The 22,492-nt window shown below is 40.8% G+C and overlaps 3 protein-coding genes across 3 annotated transcripts in view; all 3 read left to right on the top strand.

Annotated features, from left to right (window-relative positions):
• Nucleotides 1–769: 769 nt before the first annotated feature.
• steep1 (STING1 ER exit protein 1) lies at nt 770–1,876 on the top strand. The gene has a single exon (XM_063906986.1). It carries the CDS (start codon nt 943–945, stop codon nt 1,618–1,620), a length of 678 nt encoding a protein of 225 aa, XP_063763056.1. The 5' UTR covers nt 770–942; the 3' UTR covers nt 1,621–1,876.
• Nucleotides 1,877–3,092: 1,216 nt separating this feature from the next.
• On the top strand, nt 3,093–4,375 carry mt2 (metallothionein 2). Its single transcript, XM_063877347.1, has 3 exons — nt 3,093–3,340; nt 3,450–3,515; nt 4,152–4,375. Exons 1-3 carry the CDS (start codon nt 3,316–3,318, stop codon nt 4,241–4,243), a joined length of 183 nt encoding a protein of 60 aa, XP_063733417.1. The 5' UTR covers nt 3,093–3,315; the 3' UTR covers nt 4,244–4,375.
• A 1,295-nt stretch (nt 4,376–5,670) lies between these two features.
• The window catches only part of nup93 (nucleoporin 93), a 28,677-nt gene continuing 11,855 nt past the window's right edge, over nt 5,671–22,492 (top strand). The window contains exons 1-4 of the mRNA XM_063897633.1: nt 5,671–5,849; nt 6,816–6,998; nt 8,093–8,210; nt 21,824–21,886. Of these exons, the coding sequence (XP_063753703.1) occupies nt 6,820–6,998; nt 8,093–8,210; nt 21,824–21,886 (360 nt within the window). The 5' untranslated portion in view covers nt 5,671–5,849; nt 6,816–6,819. The remainder of the gene's footprint in view (nt 5,850–6,815; nt 6,999–8,092; nt 8,211–21,823; nt 21,887–22,492) is intronic.

Genomic DNA, 22,492 nt, shown 5'->3' with positions numbered 1-22,492 from the left:
GTGGTGTCTTGGTTTAGCAAACCTGTGTGTGGGGTTTCAGGCTTCTGTGAAATGAGCTGAAGTGTTGAGCTTTAGATGTGCTGCTGCAGTGTCATCTGACCAAGGTCACCCTCACATGGAGGCAGAATACAAAGATGAAGTTTGGTTTTAAGTTGGCAGTGTTCAACCCTGATTTTTAGCATTTAGAAGAACTGTTTCTTCAAAAGCGGTTAAGTCAAGCAAAACAAATTAACTCCCTGAAACTCCTGTTTAATTGCAAAATAAAGCAGTGACATCAGAAATACTTTATCCCAAACTGGGCATTGTTTTCATTGCAGCAGCAAAATACAAAAAGAAACATAACAAATAATTAGAACTAGAAATGTGCAATGGAATATTAAGTACAATGTTAAGTGTCACGTGTGTGCATGTTATGTCCAGTTCAGAGGCTATGGAGACATTTGCTAGAGCAAAAATTATTTGACAATGTTGAACTTTGATTTAAGTCAAAGGATGGCAACACTAGCAATCGTTCTAACTCTTAAATTGTAGGTATTTACAAATATACATTTTATATTTCGAGCTTAAACTCAGAAGCTGAAACTAGTACTATCAGCTCAGTGGATGGTAAACTTGTATTCCAATTTTAACGCATCATATATAACTTGGACTACCAAATGGGGTCCCGAGTGTGACATACATGGATTGAATGTATTTTAAAAATGTTCACATGACTGCAACCAGGTGGATGTATTTAACCAGGGCTCCGCAGGACATAAATGATGCGGAACAAAAAGTTGACCCTAGTTTCCAGTAGGAACAGTAACAGTGACGGACACCGGAAATATTTATTCATATCCGTGTTAACGCAACATTTCAACCAGTGTTTTTGTCGTGATGGCGTTTTAACATCAACATTCAACTACACACTTCTAGCTTTCTAACACATTTTAGTTTGTAAAGATGCCGAAGGTCGTGTCGAGGAGTGTAGTGTGTTCGGACACCAGAGACCGAGAGGAGTACGACGACGGAGAAAAGCCTCTCCATGTCTACTACTGCCTGTGCGGGCAGATGGTGCTGGTGCTGGACTGCCAGCTGGAGAAGCTGCCCATGAGGCCCCGGGACCGAGCCAGGGTGATCGATGCGGCCAAACATGCCCACAAGTTCTGCAACGTCGAACAGGACGAAAACGCGTACCTGAAGAGAGCCGAGGGCATTGAGAGGCAGTACCGCAGGAAGTGTGGCAAGTGCGGTCTATTGCTTTTCTACCAGCACCAGGCGAAGAACAACCCGGCCACCTTTATCGTGGACGGAGCCGTGGTGAAGTTCGGGCAGGGCTTCGGTAACACCAGTGTCTACAGCCAGAAGCAGCCAGAGGCTCCCAAGAAAGTCCGTGTGATGATGACCAAGAGGACCAAAGACATGGGCAAGTTCAGCTCCGTCACTGTCTCCACCATCGACGAAGAGGAGGAGGAGATCGAGGCCAGGGAGGTGGCGGACTCTTACGCTCAAAACGCCAAAGTGATAGAGAAGCAGCTGGAGAGGAAGGGCATGAGCAAGAAAAGGCTGCAGGAGCTGGCTGAACTGGAGGCCAAGAAGGCGAAGATGAAGGGCACCCTCATTGATAACCAGTTCAAGTAGAGGAGGCTCAATGACACTGACACAAAATTATCCTCTGGAGATCCTCTTCCACAATGAGTTATGTACAGTACAAGACAGTATTATGTCAGCCTGTACTGGATATATAGACATAAAAAGGACAATATTCTGAAATATCTTAAAGGACTTTTTGTATGTTTCTTAAGAGGTTGAGGTTGTAGTCATTTTTATTTTGTTTGAAATGTTATTTTGTACAATAATTAAAAGACCTGATTAAACTTTTTGGTATTTTTTTCAAGCACTTGTCTGCGTGCATTTTTACACCTTGGTGTCCGGGGCCAGATTAAGTCTTAAACTGTTGGAAATCATGAGCTCAAGGGCAATGGTCTCGAGTCAGTCAAATAGTGTGTGTAGAAGACTGGAGTATGTGTGATGGTGCACACTTCTTAAACATCTTAAATATGACTGAAAGATAGATGAATGATCCCTGAGACATTATGCCAAGACATTATGTTAACTTACCAGAGATTTAATATACACAATGGAATGTGGGAAAAGTTAATGTTATTGCAGACACTGGCTGGAAGCAGCTAAATCTATTATTTGTATCCCCAATGATCATAAAATGTTGTCTTTATTGATTTTAAAATCAATATATTAAGGGGTGATGATACACAATTCTGATTCTTCGATACATTAACCTCTACAGAATATTTTTTCAAAAAAATCGTAAAGTTGCACACTATAAAATTACGAAACGAATATTACCTTCTTTCTTTTGAGCAATTTCTTATTGAAATCAAAGTATACTATATATGGTCATACAGTACATCCCACACTAAGTTTTTTGTGTCACATACTGTATCATTATTGGTGAAATGTAGGACAGTGGGCAGTTCAGACCCGTAATGTGGGACAAAAAAACAAATTATGAGAACAATGTGTTTTGTGGACTGGATCAAGATTGACCCTGTTTGATGTAAATGTATTTAGGGATGTAGTTCAGATGGCTTTTTTATTGGCAAAGAACGCAACTTTAAACTAAATGTCATGGTTACACATGCAATGTTGACAGCATATGGCATCCTGGCTAGGCAGTCATCCGCATATATTGACCTTTAATTTTGCGATTTCGTGTGCACACTGTACGCATGACTGTCATGGATATTAAGAGATGTGCGCAAACCACATATTTATTTTCCATTTTAAAATAGGCTATTTTGTTCCGAAAGAAGGGGCTCCGTTTATCGCACACGTTAGGAAATTATACTCTAATGGGAGACACGGATGTTGTTAGGTTCCCCATGGACTCTCTGAAAATGAAATAGACTCGTGGTGAACTTTTGTAACCCGTGTTCTACCTTCTGCCATAAAGCCACTGCTGATGTTTTTCTCCGTGCGTAAACACATTAATTATTCCGGGTATTGTGTTCCCAGAGGTGGGGGTTGGGGGGGGGGGGGGGTCTTATGTAAAGTTCAGACAAAACGCCAACTCGTCTTCGTCTCGGGAGCAAAGAGATTCCTCCCGCTCTGTTTTTTCTCATCATGAAGTCGTGTGCACAAACGTCTTTGTAATCATCTACTGCGTGCCGCGTGACAGGCGCAGTTTGCACTCGTCCCTGTTGTTCCCAAAACGCTTTAAAAGCACCGCCCATCTTCCAGAGCTCACAACACGCTCTCATCTGAGACCAGAGACACAGCACCTGCGCACGAGGACCAGAGTCATCACCTGAGAACATGGACCCTTGCGACTGCTGTAAGAGTAAGTGTCGTTTACGGTTACCCCTGGACATTTGTAGCGATTGTAACAATACTATCTTCTCTGCTTACTGGACGACATGAAGCTGATTTAGCTTTACTCTGATTTCCAGGTGGATCCTGCAACTGCGGAGGATCCTGCACTTGCACAAACTGTTCCTGCACCAGCTGCAAGAAGAGTAAGTCCAAGACCTTTGCGATTACATCACGGGAGTAATTTATTGAAATATTATTGGTATTCACATTCTCAGAGTGACTGTTGGCTGCAATATGTCTTTACTTCACCCTCTTTCCACGATTGCATATTGTGGTATCAGCTCTCTATAGGCCAACAGCATGTCCGTGATTATTTATTTTTATTTTCTTATAGTTTATTTACATTGCATCACTTGCTTTTTGCGGGGCTTTCTAGTTTGTATCTGGTATCCCCTTTTTAATTGCTGTGGGCAGCTGCCCAGGTGGCTCCTATTGGTATAATGAGCTGCAATCTAAAGGTGTTAATACTCAATTTCTTCAGATCTGCCTAAACGCAAATTATGTATGTAAATGGTGTATTCATTTTAAATTGACTGCTGTTCTGTATTTGCCTACAAACTAAGTATGGAAGGGACAGGCTGTACCAAATATAGTATCTGCTTGAACAGTCAATATACCCACTTTCAGTTTCACTGGACCATTTTTCTAGTGCATTTTCCCAGGGCGATTTGGGAATAGGTGGATGTCCTGGCTTTAGGTGGCAGCTTTCTGTAGTTTGTTCCCTGGACTAAAGATTACTTTACTGCTGTTCTGTCACTAACACATTTTCCTTATTGCAGGCTGCTGCTCATGTTGCCCAACCGGCTGCCCAAAATGCGCCTCTGGCTGCGTGTGCAAAGGGAAGACTTGTGACACAAGCTGCTGTCAGTGAAGAGCCTGACCTCAGCCCTCTTCTGCTCTTGGGATGGCGCCTTTGTGAACTACAATTTGACGTTTGCAAATGTCTAAAGAATACTGAATTTTTGACTTGTTTAATGTTGAAATAAATGAATTTCCTTGACAATCTGCTGTCATTGTTTCGCTTAAAGACATCAAACTAGTGTTTAGGTTCCAAGTCTCAGTAAAATGAGCTGAGTTGCTTCAGATGTACTGCTGCAGTCATTAGCCCAATGTCACTCTGACACGGCGGCAGCACACGAAGTTTGTGTTTTAATCCTGAAAATTCATTCACATGGTAGGAAGCTCCATGATCAAACACATTGCTTTAGAATCATGGTACCTGCAAAGTTTTGTTTCTCACTAAGGCAATGTAATTAGCTAAAGCAGCTAACTTATTCAAAAGCAAAAAACTACAAGAAGTAGTCAACAGGGCTATTGCATTATTTTAATATGTAATGTGTGACCTGTAAACATTTGATTTATTTGAAATTGACCACCTGAGCGCTGCACATGGACTCTTGTTTCAGTGACTGAAAATCAATTCAACTTGCAGAGATGTGTGGACACAAATTGTATGGTACACTACAAAGAACACAAGAGGGATGGGTTCTCATAAAAAAGTGACAAAGACTTGTAATACTTCAATGTGTCTCGGTTGGAAAGCAGACTAAACAGGCATAAAGTCAGTCTACTAATTGACATACTTGCTCTTGTTAACAAGCTGGGTGGTTTAGGTTGCACTCTATGAACTTTTTATTTCCCATGACCCATTGACCTGAAAGGTGTATTGCTGTGTTGCGTCACATGCTGGCCCTGAACAATTACATGGTAAACCATTTTGTGGTGGTTGTGAAAGGTTGGACATATAAAGAACAGTAATATTTTTAACAATACAGTTTGAAATATAAATTGCGATTTTTAAAAGGGTAATAAAATTGAATAACTAAGATTCTCTTGTAAAAACAAATTGGACTTCCACATTGTGCTGAAGGCCCAGAGGATGGAGGATTTTGGTTGAGCATAAATATTGGTCATGTGCTTTTTCGTAAAGCTGTAATCATTAAAGTTAGAATATCTTTTTTAAATCGGAAGCATTAGTAGACTATTGTCATCTTTCCAACTAAAGATTGTACTAGGCTTATTATTTTACAAGAAGCATTTCCAAAACCTGAAAACCTGTCAACTTATTTTGCTATTTGAACTTTGATATCACAGTTTGTAATACCAAATGGAATCAAGAGTCTTGAAAATGAAACCACAGAAATTTGAAAAGTACTTTTCCTGCACTGGCGTTTGAATTCAGGGTATTATTTCTGTTGGATATGTTAACAGTCAGCCCTTGCACTGATTGTTCTCCCATCCAGCAGGTAGAGCAGCGCGGATTGATGCATCACATCCTGAAGAAGGCGAGCAAGAGCGACTTCCGCCTCGGACCGGGTATCGTCCAATCAGCATCGACTCCAGAAGTGCCGGGGCAAATAATATACTTTCATGCATGTTGTGCTACTGCTTACCAACATTGAATAAGAGTTAAACTCTAAATACATTCACTCGAGGAATACAGACTGGAACATACTTACGTCACTCCCAGACAACAGGTATGAAGTTGATGTGACTCTAATTAAATATTTTCTTTTCAACTTCTCACAGCTGTGAGCATGTGAGAGACCGTTAGCAATGTAGCCTGCTAGCTATCTATAGTGCGCCATTCTTGTTGAAATAAAGCTAATTAATGTCGCATGATTAAAAATGAAGCCGGGAAAAATACGTTTTCTCAACAAGAGTATGTTATTATATTTGTAACTTCGTTATTTATCAATTATCTAAACTAGTTAGCAAAGGTGTTAGCATTGTGCTAAAGTAATGTGACAAGCACGGCAGCCCATGCCCGCGCTGTAGTTGTCATCCTGTTTATGTCAGCTGTCAAGGGAGGTATAGACCTTGTATTTCTAGATTACAGATAGTTTACTCTCGATTTGTCTGAAATTTGCTTTGGCTTTAGCTCTGATGATTTTGATTTGATTGTATATGGTTGTGGGCAAACTAAAGACTGACCAGACAATATAAAGTTGTTAAACATACAGTGATAACTTGACCTTTATCACAAACCTTCAACTCAAAAGCATGAAGTATAAAGCACACACAAAACAAACTGGTTTATATGTATTATTAAAGACTATGTCTCAAAAGGTGAAATGTAAGAGAAGACAGACCTGTTGGAGTTAGGGCAGATGAACCTGTCACTTAGATCTCCTGAGTGTTTGGGGTACTTGAGCTGTAAAATGTGACTACGTTTTGTTGTTTTTTCCATAAAAAAATGGTCATCCATTGTGCACTTCAATCAATTCAGTCCTCAGATTGAAGCTTGGATTTGCCAATTTAACCTCATAGTTACTTCATTTGTAATCAAATCTACTATTGCACAGACTTTGAACCATAAAGAAAAGCAGCATCACTGTCCAACTAGTTACAGGACTCACCCTGTTCTGTAGACTGATTCTCACAGCAGTAATCCAAATTTGGTGTCTTTGTATTGTACTCACACACTCTTTTCCTCTGTCTAGAAGTATGGATGCAGAGGGTTTCGGGGAACTGCTGCAGCAGGCAGAGCAGCTAGCAGCCGAGACAGAAGCTGTGTCAGAGCTGCCGCATGTTGAGAGGAACCTCCAGGAGATCCAGCAGGCAGGCGAGAGGCTTCGATCCCGCACCCTGACTCGCACCTCGCAAGATGCTGCTGATGTAAAAGCGTAAGTTAGATGTCTGAAGCACCACATGCTTCACAGTCAGAAAACCTCTTTGAAACCATTATGTCACTGTATAGTGCTCACATAACCAGTCCAGCAGTGGCTCAGTCAGTAGCTTGGACTGGGAATCGTAGGGTCGCCGGTTCAAGTCCCCGAACAGACATGAAATATGGAAAGTGGACTGCTACTTGGAGAGGTCCCAGTTCACCTCCTAGGCCCTGCTGTGGTGCCCTTGAGCAAGGCACCGGACACCTCCAATCCCCCCTCCCCATTGCTCCCCGGGCGCTGCACAATAGCTGCCCACTGCTCCTAGTACTAGGATGGGTTAAATGCAGAGGACCAAAATCACTGTGTGCTCTGCTGTGTGCATGTATGTGACTAATAAAGAGGGTTTCATCCTCCGATTCTATCTATAACCTTAACAGATCATAATACAAACCATCTGCTTCTGTAGGGTAAACAGGGTCTGTCTTTTTACATTAATACTGACGTGCAGCTTTTATGTGCCCCATTCTGGTAATTGTAGATAACTATGTTTTCAATTTGTTTTAGTTTTTTTCTGGTGGATATTTAGAGCTAATTCTTATGATACTTTTTGTTAAAAGAAATCCTGAAAATCCAAATATTTGTGACACCTTTCCATTCTTTTCCTGAAAATTACCCCATATTATCTATGTATATAAACATATTGAATTGAAAGTAGCCATGTGTATATTAATAAGGTATTCATTACGATTACATTCCCTAATGTTGCCGGAATGTAAAATGCAACAGCACTAAATAAAGTGATATTCGCTGATCCCCTGTGGGACAATTACATTTGTTCTTTTATGAAATATGATAGATGAAGTTTCATTGAATCATTTTCAAATATTCAACCCTTAAGGAATAACTTTTCTTTCGTTATTAGTTTAAGTTCCCTTATAAATGCCTCCAAACTCACTCTGTGTAATTGGATTGAACCTTGCATGATCTTTAGCCTGTTCTGCCCTCTAGTGGTTGTCTAGCCGAACTACAGTTCATAGTCAGCATTGCTTTCAGTTTAGTCTTTCCATTTCATTCATTCAATCCTCACCACGTCTCTTTCTCACTCTCAGGTCAATCCTCCTTGGTTCCAGAGGTTTAGACATCTTCCACATTTCCCAGAGGTTGGAAAGTCTAAGTGCAGCCACAACTTTTGAGCCCCTGGAGCCGGTCAAAGACACTGACATACAGGTATGAGAAAGCTTATAGGCCATGAGGCTTACTGTCTGCTAGCTCTGCAGTCTTATCAGACTTACATACATGAGTTTCCCTAGAGATTGACTCACCAATTAACATCGTTTGAGACATGATAACAGAGATTTAAGGACTCAAGCATTGACATGAAATGGAGAGATTGCTTTTCCCCCTGGTTAACCAGCTAACCAGGGGAAAAAGTGTTTGGGGCCAAGGTGACATTAATTAGCTACATAAAATGAAGTCTGACCGCAAAATAAATTTGTCTAGAAAACATGACTGCAGGTTGGAATGTGTAACTAGGGGCTGGCTGGGACGGAGGTTCAGGGGTCACCGATTAAATACGTACACACAGGCAACTCAGTTAGTTCCTTGTTACCATGGAGCAATATGCTGTGGCTTGACCAACAGGCTTTATTTGAGCAATTGATAGATGTACTGATAATTATAATAATAATAATAATAATAATAATAATAATAATAATAATTAAGCTATATATATATACAACCTGAGAAAAAATTAAGAGAACACTTCAGCATTATCAGTTTCTCTTGTTTTATTTTTTATAGGTACGTCTTTTGAGTTTTTGTTATTGTATTCTATAAACTACTGGGAAGTTTTTTCTGTTTTGGAATTCAACACACACTGGAATGGCTGCCATACATGTAGAGATAAAGATTTAAGAAAAATTGGAGTGGTCTCTTAATTTTCTGTGGCTGTATAAGTATAAATATATATATATATATATATATATATAGCACTTTTCATACAACAGGTGTAACTCCAAGTGCTTGACAAAATGGCACATATTACAAATTCAAACAAACCACAAGAAATTCCCCTCAGATCAGATGTCACAGGTTAAGACACAAAGAGGTAAAAGGTATATGATAATGAAAACAATCAAGTAGATAATGATTCCTCTCGGAAAAATAAAGGAAGACAAAACACAAAATGAATTAATACAACAAAATATAAAAACCTATGAAGTAAACATATATACACAATAAAATAATACTAATATGAACATAATGACAATAATCATTATAATAGCGGTTAAAAGATTAATAGACCAACTTAAGAGGTCTGTCGCTAATAAAACTGTTAAATAAAATAGGTTAAAACCTTTAAAATAAATAAAACAATATAAAATATATATTTTTAAAAATATAATAAAGACTAAATGTACATTTGAAAAGAGGGTGCCGCTAATGAATGATGAACCTTTCTTTTCTTTTTTTTACACCTACCTTTTAAGTTGTAAGTGTAAGACAGAGTTCAAGCCGCACACTGAACGGTGTGGTTGAATTGCACCGAATAAAACAAGAAGAAGAATAAAAGCTCACTTTGTCAGCTGACGGACGAATATAAAACATATATATTGTACATGACACATAATGCATGTTTCTGAAGGCTACACTGTGATTGTATCAATCTAGTGTACACATTGCCATACAGAGAAATTCAGCTGCACTGTCAGAATACACAAATTTATACTAAACATGTAGTTTTTGCTTTGTCATGTTTAGTTAGGCGTAAGAAGAGGGTTTACAATGATTTACTGGTGGGCAGCTTTAACTGTGAACAAGGGAGTGGAAGTGTTACTGAAGCTGTACGGTCCCAACGCCGCTAGAATCCCTGGATGAAAGGGGATGCAAAAGTTCACTTTACACCGCTTTCAAGGTCATCAGACGCTGTACTGTTCATGCTAAACAACATTCTGCCATGCAGTCCTGTAGTTTTGTCTTGCAGTCATTTTTGTTTTCACGTTACATGTCATCGCAATTAGACAAGGAATAAACATGTCTATATCTTAATATATCTGCAATTACTTTTTGGTTTTAAAAAACGGTCAGAACTTTGACATGTAATAGGAGGGCAATTTTTATTTGGTGCAGTAAAGAGCGGCTTTCTGAAATGGTAACAACAAGGATCTGTACCCTCATCTTTACGCTTTTCATCTACTTGCCTCCTTTTGACCTCTCTCTTCCTTTGGATCAGAGAAGTTGCTGCTTTTCCCCGAGCTGCATCTGTCTTTACCCGCTCAATCACTGTCTGCCTTTCATTCTCTAACATTCACTCATCTTCCAATTCTTCTTGGTCAGCCGGATGTGTTCTAGCCTGGCAGGGTTTGACTGACTGGAAGAGCACTTAGCTTCTGGCAACTTTGACACACACGCACACACTCACGCACACTCACACGCACGCACGCACACACACACACACACACACACACACACACACACACACACACACACACACACACACACACACACACACACACACACACACACACACACACACACACACATGCACACTCTGTTCTTTCCCTTTTCCCAAGAATGCACATTACAATGTTTCAGTTTAAAATAAATGCACAATATCGAATTCAGTAATATATTTCCTCTCCTGTGTAACAGTCAAACCAAAGCTCCATTTGTACAACCCAAGGCGGTGAGAATAAAAATGATGTCAGTTATAATACAAGCATTGGACTTCATTTAAATTAAATTACCCATATATAACAAAATAAGACACCTCTTATTGGCTCGTTCAGACATGAACTTAGCAACAACTACCAAGGTTTAAATGTTAAAAACAGGGTTAAAGACTAATGCATTATGGGGCTTTCCCAAAGAGTCTAACATCTCCATCACATCTTTAGTGATCATAAAAGCCTTTTATCATGACAATGCGGTTCTGTGTACTGGACCCAACTATACTGATAGAAGTTTAAATGCTTAAAGAGGCCCTATTATGCACATTTTCAGGTTATATACAGTGGGGCAAAAAAGTATTTAGTCAGCCACCAATTGTGCAAGTTCTCCCATTTAAAAAGATGAGAGAGGCCTGTAATTTTTATCATAGGTATACCTCAACTATGAGAGACAGAATGAGAAAAAAAAATCCAGAAAATCACATTGTAGGATTTTTAAAGAATTTATTTTCAAATTATTGTGGAAAATAAGTATTTGGTCAATAACAAAAGTTCATCTCAATACTTTGTTATATACCCTTTGTTGGCAATGACAGAGGTCAAACGTTTTCTGTAAGTCTTCACAAGGTTTTCACACACTGTTGCTGGTATTTTGGCCCATTCCTCCATGCAGATCTCCTCTAAAGCAGTGATGTTTTGGGGCTGTCGCTGGGCAGCACGGACTTTCAACTCCCTCCAAAGATTTTCTATGGGGTTGAGATCTGGAGACTGGCTAGGCCACTCCAGGACCTTGAAATGCTTCTTACGAAGCCACTCCTTCGTTGCCCTGGCGGTGTGTTTGGGATCATTGTCATGCTGAAAGACCCAGCCACGCTTCATCTTCAGTGCCCTTGCTGATGGAAGGAGGTTTTCACTCAAAATCTCACGATACATGGCCCCATTCATTCTTTCCTTTACACGGATCAGTCGTCCTGGTCCCTTTGCAGAAAAACAGCCCCAAAGCATGATGTTTCCACCCCCATGCTTCACAGTAGGTATGGTGTTCTTTGGATGCAACTCTGCATTCTTTCTCCTCCAAACACGACGAGTTGAGTTTTTACCAAAAAGTTCTATTTTGGTTTCATCTGACCATATGACATTCTCCCAATCCTCTTCTGGATCATCCAAATGCCCTCTAGCAAACTTCAGACGGGCCTGGACATGTACTGGCTTAAGCAGGGGGACACGTCTGGAACTGCAGGATTTAAGTCCCTGGCGGCGTAGTGTGTTACTGATGGTAGCCTCTGTTACTTTGGTCCCAGCTCTCTGCAGGTCATTCACTAGGTCCCCCCGTGTGGTTCTGGGATTTTTGCTCACCGTTCTTGTGATCATTTTGACCCCACGGGGTGAGATCTTGCGTGGAGCCCCAGATCGAGGGAGATTAGCAGTGGTCTTGTATGTCTTCCATTTTCTAATAATTGCTCCCACAGTTGATTTCTTCACACCAAGCTGCTTACCTATTGCAGATTCAGTTTTCCCAGCCTGGTGCAGGTCTACAATTTTGTCTCTGGTCTCCTTTGACAGCTCTTTGGTCTTGGCCATAGTGGAGTTTGGAGTATGACTGTTTGAGGTTGTGGACAGGTGTCTTTTATACTGATAACGAGTTCAAAAAGGTGCCATTAATACAGGTAACGAGTGGAGGACAGAGGAGCCTCTTAAAGAAGAAGTTACAGGTCTGTGAGAGCCAGAAATCTTGCTTGTTTGTAGGTGACCAAATACTTATTTTACCGAGGAATTTACCAATTAATTCATTAAAAATCCTACCATGTGATTTCCTGGATTTTTTTTTCTCATTCTGTCTCTCATAGTTGAGGTATACCTATGATAAAAATTACAGGCCTCTCTCATCTTTTTCAATGGGAGAACTTGCACAATTGGTGGCTGACTAAATACTTTTTTGCCCCACTGTATATGTATATACTGTGACATGTTTACATGCTTTAATGTTCAAAAAGGGTCTAGTCTGGCAGGCTCCGTTTTGACTGATCAACAGTTTAGAGATGTCTCGCCTCTTATCCTATCCTGTACACTGTGTTGGAGCACTAGGGGGGGTCCTGTGTGGACTTTGGGATTTTATCCTTTTGCAGACCATTTCCATGCACCTATATAACACACTACAGGAAAAGGAAAACCACCATGATAAACATTTTAACACCTCCACAAACTAAATCCACAAAAATGTCAACATACTTCTCTCTGGCAAATGACAACAACATTGAAATATACAATTTTCACCGTTGTGGTATTAATAGTATCATTTGCCGTACAAAGTATCAGGGTCTTCTTTTCTGTTCACTCATTGTGTCTGACTAGCTTGCCAAAACTGAGGTGAGTAGTCATCTATTAAGATGGCTGCTGGCACTCTGGGACTACTGTTTTAATTAAGATCATTACATGATACACAAACAGTGGACTATAATTGCTAATTGTGACTAATTGTGACTCTAATCTCACTGGGTGTGTTTGGCTCGATGACAAGGAGCAAAACAAATTAATCAGCCTCAGGAGACACTTTCAGTGAGAAATAACAAAACCACACGGAAAGCTTCGTTCTGATCAACACTGCAGCCTGCTGCCTCTCTCCCGCAGATCTCCATTTAACACCCTGCTGGGAGTGATGTTGCAGTCACTTGAGGTCACCAAGTACACTGAAGGGAGGATAGGTTAATTGGAGCTGAGATATAACAGGACGGCAACACAGAACAGGATTGACACACTTGTAGGACCAAAGGGAACAACAGACAGTGTTGCGGTATTCCTAACTCACAGGCTCTTACACATTTCAATATTTGTTACATTGTAGGCATAGTTTATTATTATATGTCAGATATCAATTGGATCTTACATTTTATAATGCTGATAAAGAAATAGTCCAAACGTTCCCAGACATCTTGAAGGAAATGCTTGTATTTCAAAGAGGCAACAATAGAGTCCCGGGTGTCAGATATTTGTCCCTTTGTTCTGGGAAACAGCCCTGTATCAGACACTTTGAGTCACTGGAAATTAAAGTGCAATGCTAAATCAATGCAGTGCTCGATAACATTGACCTACCCCTTACTGACATGGTTTAAGCGTGTATTAACCTTCTTAAAGGCTTCCCCTCGACCGTGCAAATTCTCTCTCCTCACATGGTTAATTTGTGCTGTTTCCCTCTCTACTCCCTCCTCCCTCTCTTCCTCTGTTATTGTTCAGCAAAAATGCTGCATTTTCCTGAGCTCCATATGTGTCTGTCTCTACTGTTGGTGTATAAATAAACACATAGCCCACTGGTTTAGTTTTTCTTTAAATGATCCAAAGCCATCGGGATCAGGGCAGTTATGGAGGTTGATGGACAGGACACAAAGAAAACACACGGTGTCAGTGTGTGAAATGTTTGAGTGAGCTGATTCATGCCTCTGCGGTTCCTGTGTGGATCTCACACACACACACACACACACACACACACTGAAGGAATGTGTGTGTGTGTGTGTGTGTGTGTGTGTGTGTGTGTGTGTGTGTGTGTGTGTGTACAGTAGCTGAACACCGATCTAAAGCGGATCATAGTATATACTTACTTTAGAAGACACAGGCAGAGTCCTAGATGTGAATTTACTGACTGGCTACTTATTTTGCAGAAATGTCTAACGTGAATAACATAGGTTTCTAAATCTTGGTTTTCATTTGTTTCTCTCAGTGTATAGTGGATACATTTTCCCACCCTCTTTAAGATTTATCTGCTCAAATGAAAAGGAAGCAGATCAGTAAACTCCCCAATACTAAAACACAACTCTTCAGTGAATAGTTTTGAACAAGTAACTTGTTTTGTGATAAAATTGTATCACTCCAATGGCTTAACAAAATGTCGATGCTTAGTTTAAATCATCTCCATTTCTCGCTGTAATGAGATTTGTGTAAATATCATCCATGGTACAGAATAATGTGGTATTCATTAATATTACAATGGATGGACAACATGTCAGTGTTATGAGGCCATTTTCATCATTGTCCTTGTCAGTATTATTTATACATGTAGGGTTTGGTATCATTTGGATTGGATTGATTCAGATGATGTCTAAAGGGGCCCTAATATGGGACCTCTCTAAGCGTTTGACCCTCAGAACAGAGCAGACCAGCTAACCATAGAGCGACTGGTTTCAGACAGAGGGCGAAAAGAGGTGCTGCAGCACAGGCAGTATGAGAAAAATAAAGAGCTTTTTGAACATTAAAGCATAGAGACATTTCACAGTAGAGGAACAAAATACAAACATCAACCTGAAAATAAACATTATATGTCTCTTTAACAAAGTGTGTTTCTCGTTTAAAGCAAGCATACTTATCAGGGATAGAGACGGAAGCAAGCTCCAACAAAGAATCTGAGAATGTGAATAAAGAGCATCCTTGTAACCAATCCCTCCCTGATTCTTGGACACCAAACAGATGACCATATGAAACAACGTTAAAGAGTATGACTTTGCTTTATATGCTTAATATATATATACATTTATGCTTTTAAGGCCAGCCACCCCCCCATGTGTTTTTTTTATATAGAAGATGACTGTATCATTACACCTCCAATTTACTGGTATTACCATCAGAGTCATCGGTAATGACTCACACAGTCTCTTGTTGTAGATATATCCCATAATCCTCTGTTGCAACAATTAAATCAATGTTCTATGATCAGCCAGTTTGCTACGTGGATCATATGATTTGTGTTTTTGTAAATAGTCATGGATAAATAGCTCTAGTTTGGTTTTTAGGCAATTCTGTTTTTTTTTGTGTTATTAAATAACACATGTCATGGTACACAAAGGAGGATAGAAGCATAGAGAGTACGGCTGAAAAATGAAACTGTAGAAGTGGAAGGCGGAGAGCAGTGCTGGTGGAAAAATGGCGACCGGCTACATTTTTTTCCTGTCTGTGTCCTCATCTCACTTTTCACTGTTCCATCTTTCTCTGCCAGGACTCTCTCTCTCCTTTTCTTCACCTCACCCTCCTTTAGCTGGTGCCACTGCCCACTCTCCTTTTTCTCTTTTACTTTACCTTCCTCCCTCCCTCCCTGGTTTCTCCTTTTTTCCTCCCTCTCCCATTTACATCCTTTCTCTCCATCCTATTCTCTTCTCCTGCCCACCCCAACCCTTTTACATATACACACACATCCCTCAGCAGTGATGGCATGCGTTCAGCGGATGCAGTTGGCTAAGCCCAGAGCATCTGCTGAAATAGACCAACACTACTGACACATAGTGTGTGTGTGTGTGTGTGTGTGTGTGTGTGTGTGTGTGTGTGTGTGTGTGTGTGTGTGTGTGTGTGTGTGTGTGTGTGTGTGTGTGTGTGTGTGTGTGTGTGTGTGTGTGTGTGTGTGTGTGTGTGTGTGTGTGTGTGTGTGTGTGTGTGTGTGTGTGTGTGTGTGTGTGTGTGTGTGTGTGTGTGTGTGTGTTGTGCACAGGCTCCTTTTGCTATGTTTGCATGCCTTTATCTGTGTCAGTCTCGATCGATTTCTGGCATACAGTGTCTCTCTGTGTGCTTATGAATGAATGTGTGTGTCTAGCGTAGATTTGGTTGCACGTGGGTGCATGCATTATCTCCCGCTGGCCTGCACATATGAAGCGGCTACATCCCATGTGTCTGTGTGAATGAGTGTGTAATGCCATGTTCACGACACCACTAGTAGAGGGGTGTAACATGCTTGCTTTGTGTATTCCATGACAGTAGGCCTTCATATAGGAACCCCCCCCACCCCCTCCCTTTTCTCTTCTCACATGTGCCTCCTAAACCCTTCATTAACTAAACATGACCCTTAAGAGCATGATTAGCCTCATTTCAAGACAGGATGTCGGAAGCCATCAGGCGAGGGGGAAAAAATCCATTACTATAATTGCATTGAGCTAAGGGAGGGAGGAGAGAAGGAGGGAAGAAAGGAAGGATGCATAGATGGATAAAAAAAAGGAAGAAAATGAGTGGGACTGAGGGAGGGAGGAGGCGGAGGGACAGGAGAGATGCTGGGATGAAGTGAAGGAGGGATGGAGAGAGAAAAAGAGTGGATGCTGATGAAGGGGGTGTCAGCTGATAGTGGGAACAGATATTCTATATGAATCCATAGCTCCTTCTCGTGGATCCCCCCCTGTGTCTGTGCGCTCAGTTGGTACGGCCCTCCGACAATAAAACCACCTCCAGTGAGTCTTGATGTGGCACTTTTACTCGGCGCGCTGGCACAAGAGTCGCTGGCTTTTTTTCGAATCGGGCAAAAAGACTGCAAGCGAAATGCCATGCCGGCTCGACAGGGCACAGGGAACACGCCCCAGCCCCGCGGTCCTGCTGCCGCCCCGACAACGCCACACAGAGGGATGGAGAGGCGAAGCCGGTCTCCTGCGCTGTCAAAGCCCATACACCTGGGCACAGACAAAGAAACGAAAAACTATTTTTTTTACTCTTTTTCCTTGCCTCATCCTGTCTTCTCATCTGTCGGTCTGTCTGCTACGTAGGCTGGGGCTCAGCTTGAGTGAGTATTACCTATTCACATGATACACGCAGATGCTCACAGACAGGCATGTGCTTTGTCTGTCACACTTTTTTGTCACCTGTCTGTTCCCATCATGCTACACTATATTCGCGACTGCGTCCATGGACATGATGATGGTGGCACAAAAGGATTGCTAATTACAGCACTGTTCACTATATACACTTATGTGTACACACATATCTGTATATATGCTGTAGCACTTTACATATGTGTTTTATATTACACAGGAAGTAAAGGGTGTGGTTTCACACACACACACCCAAACACACAAACACACACACACACACACACACACAAACACACAATCACACACACGGTCAGACCCTGGCCAGCTTATCTCATGGCAAATGAGGGCAGAACCACTCTTACTATATACACGACGACTGGCAAATGCTGGCAATGCTCTCTTCCTTCATTTCCCCTTTAACCGCTCTTTGACCGTGTCCTTACGTAGCCTTTAGATTCCTCGAGACCATTTATCTCTACACGGTATTTCTCAGTGTGCATTAAGCCAGATCAAGGCTTAAGAATCCGACCTGCTGAATTACACTGAACGTACTGTAAGGTGGCATTCAGACGCAGAAAGTGTGACCATCCTGACTGGAGGCTTATAGAGCAAGGGCCTGTGTGCCAGCACAGAGAATAAGCACATGTTAACATGCGTATTCGACGACACGCACTCACAATAATTACAGACATTTCAAAAGATCTATTTTATATGATTTTCTAAAACACAGTCATAATCCTGTGGTTTAAAAAAAATAAAAAAATACTAACCCTTGAATTTACCTTCTTAACCCAGTTCATCTGTCATAGCAACACATCTATCCTTTGAGTTTTAACAGCATTGGAGTGTTTCCTGATTTATGTCTAATTATTACATTTTGTTTTGTGGCCGTGTTCCTGTTTCTTGGCTGTCTGGCCAGCATGCTGTGGGTGTTCAGTGGCTTGCAGATCTCTGAGGATACATAACACCGGGGTGGGGCAACTGAAATGTAGATCTTTAGATCCACCTATTTCCCAGCAATCAATTAAATGTTGAAAATGATTAGCATGGCGTAGTCTTCGACTGAAATGCCAGTTTTTTTTTTACCCTTTAAATATGGCATATTTAGCTATTTTTTTGTTTATTTTAACCATTTGAAGACAAATACAAGTATGAATTAAAGCTTCAGCATTGTTGAGTGAAATGCAAACCAATTCTTTCTGCTTTTAATTGCAAATTCACTTTTTCACAGCCCTTGTGACGTAAGCAAAAAATATGTAGTTTATGTAATAAATATTCAAATAATATCCAAAGTTGGTAACAGTAAAAAAACTGAAACATTTCAGATTCTATTTGGAGTACTATTTGATAGTTCTTGGTTCATTTTTTTTTAGAACATTGTGTAGCTCAGGAGGTAAATGCGCTGTTCTACCAGTCAGAGGGCCAGTGGTTGGATCCTATTCCCTGCAATCAACATGTCAAAGAGTCCTTGAGCAAAATAGCTAGTCCCAAATGTCTCCCGTAGGAATGCCTACGATATTGAGACATGTAACAAAATGTAAGATAAATCCTAACGCTAACATTTTGAGTCAACCAATATTTCTTTTGTGAAAGTGAAGAGTATTTGCATCTCGGACAAATGGGAATTTTGGCCACAGCTGTTGGCTAAGTTGTCGGTTTACATTTGGCACAAAAAAATGTTGTATAGGCGCAGTCATTGGCAGTTCAAGTGCAGCTGGCACCAGGAAACCAAATGACAGCAATGGAAAAATCTTTGCCTCCTGTTGTACTTCAGTTGAAGCACAAATGCTGAGACAGTTACCCAGTTCTGCCCAATGTGCGAGTTCCTGTATGAGATGACTCATTACATTTCCAATCACCAACCCAATGACTAACACAGTCTCATCTTGTAGTACATGCATCCCATAAGCCTCTGTTGTAACAATTCTATTTCTTTTTCCAGTGCAGCTCTCCAGTGAGCATTGACCTGAGCTCTCCTCTGGTTTAGAGTGGTTAAATATAGACCTATTCTCAGTCTCTTCTGGGAAAAAAAGTTGGATGGAGAAAGAAAGAGAGAGGGAGGGAACGGGCGGAGTGAAACCAAGGGTATGAGGAATGAACCGGAGAGGTAAACAGGCAGGTTGGTGAGACAGAGAAACAACCTTTTTATCCTCCTTGATTCAAATGGTACGTAGCATTTTACCAAGACAAAATTTAAACTGTCATTCAGAGCAACTGCGAAAATTCCACGTAAACTGCGCCTCACAAACATAAACACACTTCTGATTCCTCCCTTGACGTCAGCATCTTGGAAATAACAAACATTGTGTTTAATCTACACCTGTCATTTATCCCACTACATACAAATTGTAATTGGGATTTTTTTCCTGCCTCATAACTTGGCTCGTACTCTGCTTTCAAATAAAGACGTAAGGTAGCTTGACTGCTTTTCTTGTCTTTCTCAAAATTTTAGGACACATTATCTGAAGCAAACTGCTGTGCACGGTAACTTAGCAAGATTTAGTCTTTTTTTTTTTATCTACCATCATGGTTTCCTGTTCCGGTCAGATAATGGCACCTCGTCTTCTTTCCTTAACTGCGCATGAACAGCCTAATACATTAACACGTTGTAATTACCCAACTGTTTTAATTTGGTTATTATGCTTTTCTAGTGTTGGTGAGCCTTTAATGCAGCCATTATCACTTACTTTGGTATTAACATTGTTTCAATAAGTTACCTGAACCATTTTTGCTTCTGGACAGAGGGACGAGAGGGAGGCATTGACAGCCAGAGGTGAAGGCTGAAAGCTCGGAAAGGAGGAAATGAGACTGAACTAGGCGGGGGTTAGAGCAGGTGGGGAGACGAAGGGGGGGGGCAAAAAAAAACAGAGGTGAAAATAGACGAGAGATGGAAACCAAAGGGAGGCTAAGAGCCCCAACACCACTGTAAAGCAGACTGATCTCCAGTCGGCTTTTAGAAAGTAGTCTGTCTCGCACCAGGTGTTTCTTTTCAAGCTAACAGGATCCTACAAACTTCAGACACAAAGACAGATGGTGCTAAGAATATCACCAATGAATGAAAATGCTTTCATCTGACAGTGGGAACAACTTTCCAGCAATGTAAGAGACTTTTATATCAGAAGGCCGATGGTTATGTAAACTCTACAGAATGCCACCTATCGCAGGGCTTTCTTTCATCACAAGGAGCAGAAGTGTTTTACTTTACATCTCAGGAATGTAAATGTTCACACAGCAGCTCTCAGATGATGTATTGACTTCCAATTCAACAGCTGACAGAAGAATTTAGGCTGTTCATACTAATACATTATAACTTCTTTGTGTTCGGTTTGGCCTCCTTTTTATACTGCAATTATAGAGATGTGGGTTAAAAAAACAAAGATCTGATGCATACAAAAGCGTCTTTAGATTGCAGTGATTTTCTTTCTGATTCTTTATTAGTTTTTCTTTTTTAAGGCTAACTAATGTCGTTTTTTGGTGTCCCAATCTTTTATGTTATGTTATAGAAAATGTTGTTTAGTTTATATTGAGATATTATTAGATGATTGAATAAATGACAATTACTTGATAAACTACAACAAATAAAGATCGCTATTAAAGTAATAATTTGCCAAGTCATCAAGACATTAACAAGGCATCTCCCTGGTTTATGTTTTACATTTTTTCCTCAAAACAGTAAAAACATATTTAATGCTTGACCTTAAAATCTTACCTGGTTTTTCTTGTGAAATTCTTCCTCATGCTGATTTTAAATTGGTTGCAGCTCCTCACACATAGCATCCCATGTCGTCAGTTCGACGAGAGGAAATACTCTTTTGTTAATTCTCCTGAATAAAGAGATGTTTTTCCTCGGCTCTGCCTCTGACTCATGCCCAGCTGTCTCTGATTCGTCATTGAAATGCTATACATGTATAATGATATTCTGCACCGGAAAAGGGAGATTTGTCAACTTGTATTTTTTGACACTATAAAGCTGCCAGTGACCCATCCTTATTTTTTGCTTAGCAGCGCTGTGCATTGCAGCCGCCATTTTGATGCTTCCTCAAGATGTCTGTCCCTGTATTCACGTCAGCGCTCACTGATTTTTCCTCCGAAGAGAGCTGTCGTGTTCGCCCCTGCACACTCCAGCTGTTACACAAGTACCACTTACTCACCAGATAGCTCAGATCCCGTGAACAAGATAAGCGGTTTTATTATCAGATGAGAGGGGTGGGAATGTTTACAGGAAGGACCAAAGGATGGGGATGTATGCTTGCAGGGGCAGCCATCTTGAGACGACTTTAAAATGGAGGCTGACTGCTGTCTCATAGCAAAATAGCCAATTTCTCTTGCCTGCATTTACGTGTCTGTTAAACAGCGATGATACGTTTGACTAATCCTGACTGCACCCATTAAGGAAAGGCAACAAAAAAAAAGATGGGAAATTGAGGAGCAGGCTCTGTGTCCATAGAGAAATGACAGTCCACGTTTCTGTATCTGTCCCCCCTAGAACTCTCTGCGTACACTTTCTTTATCATTTATTACTTGTGTCCCCAATGTTTGAACTAATATCTCTGTCTCTGTCTTTTCTTTCTCTCTGTGTTTGTCACACGTCTCTCCCCTCTGTCCGTCTCTTCCTCATCCACAGGGCTTCTTGAAGAATGAGAGGGACAACGCCCTGCTGTCTGCCATCGAGGAGTCTCGCCGCAGGGTCAGTATCTGCCTAGTGTCTTATTACTTGGTAAAAAAAAGCCACAGATACAACAACATTTAAATCTTAATGATAGTACCACAAAACCCACATCTCCGGCTTTCATGTTTTTACATTACAATGTTAACATTTTAAAGGGGACAGGAAGCGTTAATTATCCTCTTTAATCACATACATCTGTGGGTCTTTGTTTGCATCATTTTGAGTTTAAAAAAATCTGGTGATCTGCAGTGTGTGTGTGTGCACATTAGAACACTTTAAAAAACACATTTTTAGTAATCTGGGATTGCTGTGATCTGAAAGTCCTTCTGGTGCAAACCTTTAGGGGATGGATTGAAATGGCTTCCCTGATGTGCAGAGCTAATAGGCCCTGCGTTTAATTAGCTGCCGTTCCCATTATCTCCCCTCTGCTCCCCGAGAGAGGGAAAAAAGGGACTTATGTGCAAGGGTGGAAAACTCAAATGCATGCACTGATTAAAAAGAAAGCGGGTGTTTAAAGATGTCCTTGCAGATTTCTATCTGACGGCAGCACTTGTAATGTGGGCTATTGGGTCTGCTAAGTGACATATTTAGTCAAGTTAAAGTTTTTCTGTGGCTCTACGATTA

This window comes from Eleginops maclovinus, chromosome 2, assembly GCF_036324505.1.
Source record: "Eleginops maclovinus isolate JMC-PN-2008 ecotype Puerto Natales chromosome 2, JC_Emac_rtc_rv5, whole genome shotgun sequence".
NCBI lineage: Eukaryota > Metazoa > Chordata > Actinopteri > Perciformes > Eleginopidae > Eleginops > Eleginops maclovinus.
Note: the sequence above shows the minus strand (reverse complement) of the source record. Positions and strands in the feature narration are given on the sequence as shown.